General features: G+C 38.4%; 1 protein-coding gene across 2 annotated transcripts in view; it reads left to right on the top strand.

The window, feature by feature from the left end:
• grid2 (glutamate receptor, ionotropic, delta 2) overlaps positions 1-12,537 on the top strand; it is a 467,345-nt gene that overhangs the window by 349,674 nt on the left and 105,134 nt on the right. For both annotated transcript variants that reach the window (XM_023395024.2, XM_087170650.1), the window contains exon 9: positions 11,341-11,442. In XM_023395024.2, the coding sequence (XP_023250792.1) occupies positions 11,341-11,442 (102 nt within the window). The remainder of the gene's footprint in view (positions 1-11,340; positions 11,443-12,537) is intronic.

Consider the following 12,537-nt stretch of genomic DNA (forward strand, 5'->3'; position numbering starts at 1 on the left):
TGTATTGTTTGCTTGTATTGAATTGGTTTGTAGTGTGTCTTTGGCTGTTTAGGTGAGTTTGATTGTTTGTTTGTTTGTTTGTTTGTTTGTTTGTTTGTTTGTTTGTTTGTTTGTTTGTTTGTTTGTTTGATGTTTTGGAGAGTGGGGGAGTAGGGGGGGGTAGAGCACAGCCTAACCCGGCGGGGGAGAGTTTAGCTCAAAAGGCATCTCTCCAGGAGGTTCCCACCTGATGACCCCAAAGACATGTTAGTTATCACTGCTCATTAGTCTGTACAGCTAAATTAATAGTTATCATAGGACATGTTAAGCTTAGGGAGCTATTCACTGAGTCTGGTCCATTTTCTGTAGCACAAGCTTCTTGTGTTTATCTTAAATAATATTTCTTAAATATTGGCTATTTATCAAATGTCATATTACAGAATAGTCTACCATCACTACTAATACTTGCTGTGTTGTATTGTTGTCTACATTGGATTTCCCTCAAAAGAGGCCCATCTATTCTTTCTTATAGGCCAGTCCAACCATAACTGGTGAATATGAGCATACCTCTCTTTGAGAGCAAAGTACCATCTATTATTCCATTTGATGTTACCTTGTGGATCTTCTACAAAAGCAGTTAAATGATTGAATAACACTAAAGGTATGCAAGGTGATTTTCTGGAGGCGAGAACTGTTCAGAACTAGAATGAAATTTCCCCAAAGCTGTAGTCAATCGCCCACTCTACGATAATTAGTTGAGAAGCTAAAGATACTGCAGGTCGGATCATTGATTTATGTAGATTTTTCAGAGTGGTTCTTTTTTACTGATCCTCATAGTTATTTCAGAGTGTACATAGTGTTGCATGCAGCCTTGCGTATGAATTTATTTTTCAGTTGACCTCCACTGAATTTTTGATGTGAGGTATACTTTTCCTCTGGAATCTCTTCCTGTATTTTTCCCATCCTCTCTAAGTGTTTGGGTCTGCTTATCCACATTTAGTTAAATATACAGTCTCTGTGTATGTGTTCTGAATGCACTAATATGAGATTAGTCCTCTGAAAGTGTGTGAAAAGAGCAGGTGCTTTCAATGCTGATGACCAGTTTTTGACTCCAAACTCATACCAAGACTTATATGATTTCCAAGAGTTTAATATTTACTGCTAAGTACAAACCTTCCCCTAGCCAAAGTTGCCCACTGGCTTAAACAGTTTATCTGTTTTGAAAAATGTGTGTGTCAGATAAAGATTTTCCCCTTCAGTTTTTAAATGATTTTAAAATTGCAAAGTCATTTTCCCATGTATTGAAGAGATAATGCAACCCTGCTGGAAAAAACGAGCCCTTTCTAATTCACCATGTTTCCTTTTTACATTATTAGCTCACATATTACACAGTTTATCAGCAATTTGCCAGCAATATTTCTTTTTCCCTTGTAATTGTTTTCCTGAAATCCAATTCTATTAGGGAACAAGGCAGTTGGGCAGAACTTGCCTAAGTGGGTTTTTCAAGTATAATTGCTTTCCAGGTAGTATTCTCATCACAATGATTTTAATAGTACATGCTTTTGTATATTTTATAATTTCATGATACCAACAGTTTTTTGTGCAGTTATTCCAGAAACGGTTATGGATAAGAGATGCGAGAGATGTTTGTGTATACGTGAAACGGCAGATTAGAAAAGAATACCTGTATGCTAGGAGAGGAACTACTTTTCACACAGGGAGCAGAATGGATGGGCACACATACTAGAAGGTGGAGATTAGGCAGTCATTGGTGCAGAGCACTGATACTAGTGCAGCCAGGACTGCTTGCTGCAACAAGCTGTCCCCTCTCTGTTAGGAGAGAAAGAGAAAGAGTGAGAGAGAGAGAGGAAGGGGCTGAAGAGGATGGAAAAAGGGATTGAAGGAGGAGAAAAAGAAGGAGTGGGGAGAGGACAGAAAGAAGGCTTGGGGTGCAAGCTGTTTGGAGACTTCACTGACACACATGTTGCTCATCAGCAGGGGAGGAAGGGGAGGGGGTAACGGGGGAGGGAGTTGGACACAGGAGTGGTGAAACTGCTCAGCAGCTTGTCTGTGTTCGTGCCTGGCTACTGTCTCTTTACTGCAGCGGCAGACATACGAGTGTTTGGCAGAGACAACAGAAGGAGTGCTACAGAGCTACAGAGGCAGAGACCCACCAGTGTTTGGCAGATGAAACAAGGTTAGCAAAGAGAAAAGAGATAGTTTGTAAATGGAGGGATAACAAAAAAAACATTATGTTTTTCTAGCTGTTGGTGAAGGGTAAGCAGATAAACTACAAAGAGAGTATTCTACACTAACAATTTGATATTGCAGTGCATTAGAAAGCCCAAAATCAAATCTCTCCCTCCGCTGGTGGAGCTCATGATGTGGGGTGAGAAGTGCAGCAGCTAATACAGCAATTGCCCAAGTCCAATTTCATGGGAAGTTGATTTTTTTTTGTCTACCAACAGTAATTTAAGGCAGTGTAGGACAGAATTTCTACTAACATTTATTCATACTTTTCTGATAGTTTTCCTTTTTCCAACTTCCTGTGCATATTGATTTTGTTGCAGCTGCTAATCTCTGTCAGTGCCATGTACACTGTTCCCAGCTTTATTGCTTCAAAATGTCACCTGCTACAGATTTGTGTTTGCGATCGCTACAAATCATGCATGTAACAGTCAGACCGAAAGCCACAGTTTGTTGCACAGTGTGCCTTGATGTGTTTGCCACAGGGAGGGAAAGCGAGAAATTCATGAAGCCTCAAAACACCCCTCAGTGATTGTGAGATGCCATTTAGGCTAGAGGATACCTACATGCTGTTTGATTGTGTCTCTGTTGTGATATGTGTGGTTTTGTGTATGTGTGGTTTTGTGTGTGTGTGTGTGTGTCTGTGTGTGCAGGAGAGGTGGGTTAGGTCTGTAAAAGGGTTTGTTGTAACAGTAAATGACTCCTCTGGCCCCCACACAGCACTGGTCGATGGTCCAATTACTTTTAAATGTGTGTGGTTTCACATCCATGGAGTGCCTGAGGTGTGTGTGTGTGTGTGTGTGTGTGTGTTTGTGTAGTGTATCAAGGTGTTAGGTGGTCATGATGAGGCTTGGAGGTGGGAGAGGTGATTATATTCAGTGTTATAGTATTATAAGCTGCTCGTCAGGTCAATGACAAAACAATGCTGAACTACACACACTTTTTTCAGTGTTTGTGACTTTATTGACCTTGAGTCCATAATCTTTGCATCATATTATTTCTTGTCCCCGTTTCTCCATCATCTTTTCCTTTTATCCACCAAAACAAACAGCACCATTGACTCTTTTGCTTAGGAACACTAATTAACTATTAAACGCAGGTGTGTTATATTCACAAAACACAGGTGGATAAATTATCCCACTGGTACAAACCATCATTCCCATTCTGAGTTCCCTAAAGGGAAAAAAAACAACATGGGGAAAAAAAAAGTTAATGAAAACAAATGATGAGAGGAAACAATGAACACCATCAAGCCCTGATGAAAAAACATAATGCCCTGCTGTGAGATATACAAAATCTCCCCTATCACTTCTGCAAAATGACAACATCAGCTGCGAGTTAGAGTGATATGAATAAATCAACACTTATTCATATCATATTGTTTGCTTGAATATCTGTTTGTTCTTACAGATGCGACATTGATTCCCCCTGAGAACCACATAAAACATTAAAGCTACAATTTGCCAATGCTACATGTTGTATTGTTTTTCAGTTTATTGCCATCACATTAGTCGTGATGATTTTAATGACTGCAAAAAAAGGAGCACAAATGATGATAGTAAAAACATTTTAATGCCCACATTGCTAGATGGCTTTACAGACCTTAATAGGCTATTCATCGAATTCTAGCTTTGGGAGAGCTTATCACTGAGGTTTAATAATCACTAGAACTGTTATATTTTATTTTTAATATGTTGCTCTTGAACTTTGATCATTTCAAATCTTTTCTAAGTGCTTAGTTTATCCTACCAGTTTCAGTATTTCAATGTAGGAGCTAGCAAAAGAAGCTCAGTGTTTAGGTAGCTGAGTAACCTTTGTTTCTTCTCTTTACTTAAATACTTTTTGCCCTACTTGTGTTTTCAGATGTAGCGCCCTGTCAATTTGTTTGAATGCCACATCTATATAAAATGACCACTGCCAGTGTGGACACCTACTTTTCATGGGTGTAACACCTGTGTCCCCATTGTGAATCTATGTAAATTGTTGATGTGTGTTCAGAGGTTTGGTCAGATCTTTACCAAGGAGGCATGAGGCATTTGACATTAGTTGACTGAATCGTTTGAAATCTTATGTTGGTTTAGCTTCGTACGAATGTGGGCGTCTTCTTTCTGTTTATTCAGTATGTGTCTTGTATGAGTGAGAGTGTGTGAAGCATTTGATTTGTTTCTTATAGATGTGCGGTACACTACTATTTGAATTTTCAAACTCAATGTTAGAGCAACTTTGAAATCAGTCGCTGTGGCTAATGAAGTGAATTAAGTTAGTGCTATCTTAACTTGCTAATCAACTGTTTTTAATTAGGGAACTTAGCCTACAAGTTAAAAGGAAATACTACATGCAGTGAAGTGTGATTTGTGATGATGTGATTGCAGCTAACAGCTGTCTGTTTGGATCAGTGTTATAGCTTATAAAAACTATAATAGATATTTTATGTGTTTGATCTCATTTGGGAATGAAATAAGCACATAAATATATTGTCAGTGAAAACATTAAAAGTAAGTGACTCTATATCAATCACATGAAAAAGTAACTTCTAATTATTGTAACTTTTTAAGACTTTTGATATAAACAGCCTGAAAGTTTTACTTTAGTGCTAGTTAGCAAGCTGTCTTTAGAAAAGGAGTTACAGATAAGAATAGTCATTGGCTAGCAAATTAAATGTTCTCACATCTCAATATTATTCTATTATTCATGTTGATTAATTATCAGGCCAAGGTATAGGTCCTAGAGGCTTGCTTAGAGCTCTGTGCTTGGTGCATGTGCACAAGAGAGGTGATTTAATTACCAAATGTTTCAAAGAAAGTAGGTGTAGGACAAGAGACATGTAGATAGTTACAGACACAGGGAGAAAGAATGCACTTGTAAAGAAAAAATATAGAGATAGTGTTAGATGAATAGAAAGAAAAAGCATTGTGTTATGCTAATAGCAGTGTCTTGAAGCCTGAGTCTACATTGTAACGGTCTAGACACAGTGGGTCATTGACTTAACACACGTCCACACACACACACACACACACACGCACACAAACGCACATTTATTTCGTACTGTTAGGGGGAAATGAACCCTTATCTGGAGCTGTGGAGATAAGCAGAGGCAATGGGCCACTCTGCTAGCCAGGCTGCCATTTTAGTTTCTGACTCGTATACACACACACACACACACACACACACACACACACACACACACACGCAAAGCTGCCTCCACACTCTCTTGTTAACTGAAAGTCAAAACAATATAAATATAGAGTGGAAATATTGATATTCAGATAATGTAGCCTAGCCAATTTTGTTGTAATATTGAAGAGAGGTTCTTTCATTTCATTCTGACTTACTTTCCTCTCTTTCTCTCTCTCTCTCTTTCTCTCCTTCTCCTTCTTTCCTCTTCCTCATCCATTCTTTATCCCTAGTAATAATTAAAATAAACCCACTCACGTTTGTAAATTGTTCTGATAATTTATCTATATCAGATAACTATGTTAATGGAAATTAAATAATTTATGGCTTTTATTAACATTTGGAAGTGATCAAGAAATTACCGTAATGTACAGTGCAGCAGCCTATTATGGACAGAAATCTAAAAATAATATTCTCCAAGTATACTTAATGAGGTGGCAAATTAAAGCAGAATCCAAAAGAGATCAGTAATAGCATTTTATTCACCACATTCATTGCAGTGATACACAGATGCAACAACATTTGAAGTAATGAATGCAGCACAGCCTTGCAACAATGTGCACTGGTCATAACAGCATGAGAGAACCAGGCATTTAACAAGTGCTGTTTTTAACTATTACTAAATAACTGAGTGAAAATTCAAGGAAATGTGCCCAAACTGATCTTAAAAATGTTCTGTGCAAAAGCTGCACTGTTGTGTACAATCAAACCAAGACACTGCTATTCAGTCCAGTCAATGTTTACTAAGAGCAATTTGGATAATAATCTTAATGTTCACCTCCCTCACCTCCACAAATTGAGCTTACAAAACACACATCTCAGTAGCAAGCGGTGACTCATTTAGTCATTGACAATCTATCACGGTGAACTCATAGTGAGAGTGGGAGAATAAAATTAGATGTGTCTTTAATGCATAATGTACTTTGTGTGTGTGTGTGTGTTTTGGTCTGTAAGTGTGTGTGAATGAGCCTGGTTGATAGCCTCTGTGATTACCGTAGTGATCTATGATGTTGACTGACGCGATTCTCATCTTTTTATCTTCTTTTTTTTAATTGTCATTTTCTTATCACATCCCATACAGAATGCATCATACAGTGACAATACTATTTCTTTTCAGGTAAAACCTACATTTCCATCTTCTATGATGTTCATGTATGGTTGCCAGATCTAAAGGAAGTCTTTGTGCTTGCCCATAGCAATGTAAGTTAGTTACAGCCCGAAAGCTCCCTTATCCGCATTCTCAACGATGGAGCATCCATACTCTCCCAACATGGCTCTCCTGGCTCGAAGAAGTCCGAAGTGTGTTTTGTTGATGATATTACGTCCTTTGGATATATTCCAAGTACTTAGAGTTTTACATTTAAACGGATTTTAGTATTTAACATCTCTGACAGACATCCTTTAACATCCTTCCAGAAGTGGACATTTGCATAGAAAATGAAGTAGATAATGTTTTTCTTCCAGAAATGTATATAACAGTACAAACATCTGGAATTTGCAGACATATGATGAAGCTTGACAGGAGTGACATACTCTCTCATTAACCTCTTGAACTAAAGTCATTTCATGTATATAAAGCTGTTGCAGCATGTATTTATTATCTGTTTTTAAGCTTTTAAACAATCAAGGTCTTTTTGTATATCCATTGTTGACTCAGAACTATATGATATATTTCTGAATACCTTTCATATACCATGACCTAAATTTTCCATCTTTTTTAAGCAGGTATGAACTATTCATTACCGCAAATAGGACTTAATTGAGACAGTGCAGGCATATCACCTACATGTTTGTGTACAAATAATTTAAGTTTACCATGAAACGTGTCATAATTGCAAAGGGAGTGCTTGAAAAAAGTATAAAAACTGAGGTAGAATAGTCATTTTCATTAGATTATCTGACCATAGATGTGGGCAAATTGGACTTCATTTCAGTTACTATAACTACCAGAGGGTCATTATTTGCTTAGATTATTTCACTTAGTTCAGAAGTGAAACATATGGAAAATATGATGTCATCCGTATATAAAGAAATGTAATGATTAATCTCCCAAATGGTATGTAAGGGCAGGCCTGTCGGGTAGATCTCTGCAGACTAAAGGGTTTAGAGATGGTATTATTTGTTAGGATCTCAACAGTTTGGTTTGTGTATAATAGTTGAATCAATTTGAGAAAAGTTTCACCTAACCCAAATCTTGGTAGGACTGGTTTTTGACATAACACTGAGGTTCTCCTCAGAAAAATAGCAATGTATATTAGGGATATTTAATTAAATCGTGTAGGGTTGCTTGGAGCCTCCTCGCTAAGATGCTATTTTGATCTTGTCCACGTGACCTCTCCATTTTTCCACATCTTATTGGCTAATGTTTAAACGCTGTGGGAAATGCAGCACAAACTGCATTCATTACAGGCCACTGCAGAATGTTCATTGCTGAATGTTTTTTAATGTTATTCATATTCTCTTTTCACATTCTCAAAGTGCAGTCTTGACTTCGAACACTGTGGCTAAGGGATTTAGCACCTCAACAAAAGCTAAAACAGATGGTTTTTTTTTTATTGACTGATAACTGGTGCAAAAGGCATTAGAGACCAACATAGTTTTCAAGATAGTCTTTGAAGAACTCTTGTTTTATTCATGCAGTCCAGAGGAATCAATATTAAGTGCCTTGCTTAAGGGTAACATGACAGCAGAAGGCAGTTTTTGTTTTTCAAAGGCAGTACAGGAAACACTAATAAGAGAAAACCACACTGTTTTTGTTACTCTGTCATTATCTGTAAATGTTATCTGTATAAATTTAAACTGACTTTAAATATAAGGATTGTGGCTCAGCACCATATAGCTAGACAGCTCAGTACAAGCCTGATATACAGTGTGCAGTGGCAGGTGTGTTTGCTACGGTTCACTTACCTACATTTCACTGTTTATTACTTTTTTCTCAGGGCTTAAGGCCCATTATCGCTGCTCACTTTTCAGTCAAATACGTCCCCTGATCCTGGTTTCAGTACTGTTTCTCTTCCACCAGACTAAATTTTGCAACAGAGGTTTGTTTTATTAGTGTTTTTCTGTGTATAGTAGGCACTAAAAAAGGACTTTCCTTCAAACTATCTTGGAAAATCTAAATTTTTTTGGTGTTCCAGCCTTAGCGCATATCACCTTTGTCACTTGGGCATTAGTGAAGGACAGACAAGTGACAACAGGCATCCTGCATGTGTGGCCTCTTTCTCTCTCTCACTGTGTGTGTGTGTGTCTGTCTGTCTGTCTGTGTGTGCGTGTGTGTGTGTGTGTACGTGTGCGTGTGTGTGTGTGTGTACGTGTGCGTGTGTGTGCATGCGCCTCTCTGCTAACAAGGCATTTACTCTTGTTTGTACCAGTTACCTGGTGAGGTTATGTCACAATGTCATTGTGAATCAGCACCATGCCAGTGTTGAGATTCACACCTTTCGGAGTAATGTAATGTAATTTAATAAGACAGCTCTTTGCATAATTTCTATTCATGTTCCTCTTTCATTTTGGTTTTTTATTTATTTTTAGCCAATCTAAAATATACTCATTTCTATTTGAATCTTGTTGTGCTATAGGCACTGTTTTCTGGATTTGTATTTCCTGAAGATGAGCTCAGGTATGACTATGAAATGAAAGTTGGTAGCATGTTGCTGCTCCACCAATGTTTTTATTGATTATACACAAATATGTTTTACAAGCACTTAGAACAGCTATTGTGCTTTAAATGTACCTATTACAATGTCTCACATGATCTCTGCTCACCATGTACCAGTCTCTTGTTTGTCTGCTGTATGCTCCCCATCTCTCCCTTTCTCTCTCTCTCTGCTGTAGTGTCTCTCTCTCTTGTTTATGTTATCTCTTGCCCTCTCATGTGTGTCCTGTCTATCTCTTGTTTGTGATCCCTTTTTCACTTTACATCCACCCCCTTTCCCATATTTGCAAGTTCACAACTGTTAGCACACACATACATACACTCCACTTATACTGTATGCACTAACTGGGAAGGGTTGCAGGCAGCATATGTACATATAGAATAGGACTTAAACACACATTCATGCACTACGATCAAGGGCTTTGTTGACATTGGGATTGTAGCGAGAAGAATTACACAACAGTAGTTTTTCGATGTTATAAAATAAAAGTTAGTTGGCTCATCTTCAGAGAAACAGAAGATTACAAATGCTTCTGTTTTCTGCATATAAAATGGAGAAAGAACAAAAATAGGGGCTACAGATTTTGGTTTGTGTGGGACAGGAGTCAGACTCATATTCTAGCTCCACATCTCCCCCTCCAGGCTGCAAACAAGGACAACATGTAATATAATCTACCCGGCTGTGTCTGTGCGAGTGACATAAATGCAGATAGACGGGCAGCTTATCTGTGAATTCCATTATTTGAAGTTACAGCGTTGATGTTATGATAATTTGAATATTTCTGTGTTTAACAGCAGTGAGAATTTAAGCTCCCTGCATACCATCACAGATGTTTTCACTGATTCTGGCTCATAAGATGGGTGAAACTATGCTGGGGATAGTGTGAGGTTTACTGAACTCTTTGTAATAATAAGAATAATGAAGTTGTAATGTTTCGCACTGCAACCCTTGCAACAAAGATAAAAAGAGAGTCAGAGAGATGTCAGTTAATCAGTCTATGCATTCCTACTCATTCCTGACAGGAAGTGTGATCAGGCAAAATAAGTAAAAACTCCTGCAGGGGTCAACCACGGGTTGGGCATGTGAAGGGTATGTGAAGGGGCGAAAAGCAATTCAGTTTTTACTCTCACTGTTGCCCACTGGTCACCTGCAGCGCTATGAGCATACTGTAACATAAGTTATCTAAAGGTGTCTAAAGCAAAAATCTGCTCTTGACTACACAAAAGAAAGTAATTCTACCAGAGGAGTGAGTTAATCAGTTGTCCTCTATTCTGCCAACAATACTTCAAACAGGATTTGAAATGTTAACTAAACGGTATGGCATAAAAAAGAAACCAGTTCAGCTCAGCTTTACTGTAAGTGTTGGTCCCAAAAGGGAATTGATCAGAATTGGCAGAGAATTGCACATTCAACAGCAACTTCAGGCTTTAGAAAAATGGATTATCCCATATTTCCCTCCGCTGTATGCCCTCTGCTTCTCTGGTGTGTTTGTGTTTTCTTCTAAGCACAAATCATGCCGTGCAGTTTTGTGTGTATCACAGTGTGTGTTTGTGTGTGTTTGTCTTTGAATAGCAGGCAGCTAAATCACTTCTTTTTTTTTCCTACTGCCTCTTTTTCTACAGGGAGACCAGGCTAGTTTGATCTTTGAAGCTAAAAACAATATTTTATTGAAAGCAGAAGGCAGCACATAGATGAAGAAAATATGGTTAGGGACTTAAATAATGTGGTCCAAGGGAAAAGACTGGAAGTTTATGATGCAATTTGATAGACATAGAAGTCTGGGTCAGACTCATAAAGCATTTTTGAATAAAAGAAAATCATCATTTTCACAGACACAGTAGACGGTGCACTGGGGATAAGCCTTGGTGTGTTCAGGAAAACAGTTTGACAAAAATGCATACAAGTGCATATAAAAGGGGGAGATAATAGAAAGTAGGACAGTGGAAGATAAAATATTCAGTTGATAGATAGATATTTGTCTTTTACAGTTATCAGGTTACTGTTCTTTAATGCTCTAACTGAGTGTGTTTCATAATCTCTTTTCTCTCAAACATGTTAAAGAATCTCGTTTCTTTTCTGACTTTGTTAAATGCTCTAAGTGTCCCATCTGGAGCACAATCGTGTGCTTCCATTGTTTTTAAATCCTCCCTCTTTTAATCTTGTGTGTGTGTGCTCAAAGTATATTTGCCACTTTGTTTCTTTGTACACCCAACCCGTCATCCAGGCTGTCTGTGAATCTAACTTTTATGTCTCTCTCTCTCTCTCTGTTTGTTTATGAGCACAGCTTGCAACATGGGACCCAGTTCATGGCTTGAACGGCACACTGACAGACAGGAAACTGGAAAATAACATGAGAGGAGTGGTGCTACGAGTCGTCACTGTGCTGGTGAGTATACCTGACCAGTGTGTTCATATGTGTGCACATTTTTTTTTTTTTCTTTTTTTTCTGGTCTTGTGATTTCAGGTGGACACACTTAAAAAATGTTTGAAAACTGTCCTGTTCACCCCAACCAAAGGGACTGTTGTGACTAGTGCTCTATCATAGATCCGTCCTTTTGTTTCGTTTTCTGCTCATCATTCAGCTGTCTCTGTGGACAATGCTGTAGAGAGGAACTGTTTGAGAGCTGGTGTGAGGGAAAGAAAAATTAGCAGACAAACGTTTCAGAGACAAAGTGTTGAAAGGAAAGAGAGGAGTCAGAGAAAGCGAAACACAAAGAAAATGTAACAAGGTGAGTTCACTAATGGACCAAGCTATCATCATTTCAGTAGCTTCCGTTTTGACATTTGACAGCAAGATGGCAGAGGCCGTTGGAGTCGTTGGAGATGATAGTGAAACTGCAGCCCTGTCAGTCTTGCCTGCAGCATCGATTTGAGTACATCCCATGAGTGCTTTAAAGATTCACTGCTGTAAATTCTTTATATCCTGTCTTTGAAGTGCGAGGCAGAAAAGAAAGAGATAATGCTAGACATCTTTGAGGCTATCCTTTGTCTCTCTCTAATTTTTTTCCATCCTTTGATTTTTATCATCCATAAAGGGAAAAAGAATATGGATAGTGTTTTTGAATATTGTCCTTCTTCCCTGCACTAGCGTAGGGTGGCCCCTATAGGTGTACTGTATATCACATTCTATGTTCTGTTGCTCACCTACCTTTCAGTTTTTGTACCTCTGGTTGTGTAAATGCTTGTGTGAGTGTCTGTGAGTGTCTGTGTCTGTCTGTTACCCTAGATGACTGATGTTTTACGAGGGCTTAAAGACAGAAATAGATAGATATAGTGTAGAATGTCCAGGGTGGAGCCTGAATGTAGTGTTTTCTTTTGTGAGAATGGTTGGAGGGCACATCCTGATCGTGTGTGTGTGTGTGTGTGTGTGTGTGTGTGTGCATTATGTGAAGGTTTCTAGAGGGACCTTCGGAACAGATTGCTCTGTTTTGCCCTTGGTCTTTTATTCTCTGTGTTTTCTGTCTGTAAGGTGCAATGGGCT

Source organism: Seriola lalandi, unplaced genomic scaffold (genome assembly GCF_002814215.2).
Source record: "Seriola lalandi dorsalis isolate HSWRI2012SDOR001 ecotype SW California unplaced genomic scaffold, Sedor1 jcf7180002054955, whole genome shotgun sequence".
NCBI lineage: Eukaryota > Metazoa > Chordata > Actinopteri > Carangiformes > Carangidae > Seriola > Seriola lalandi.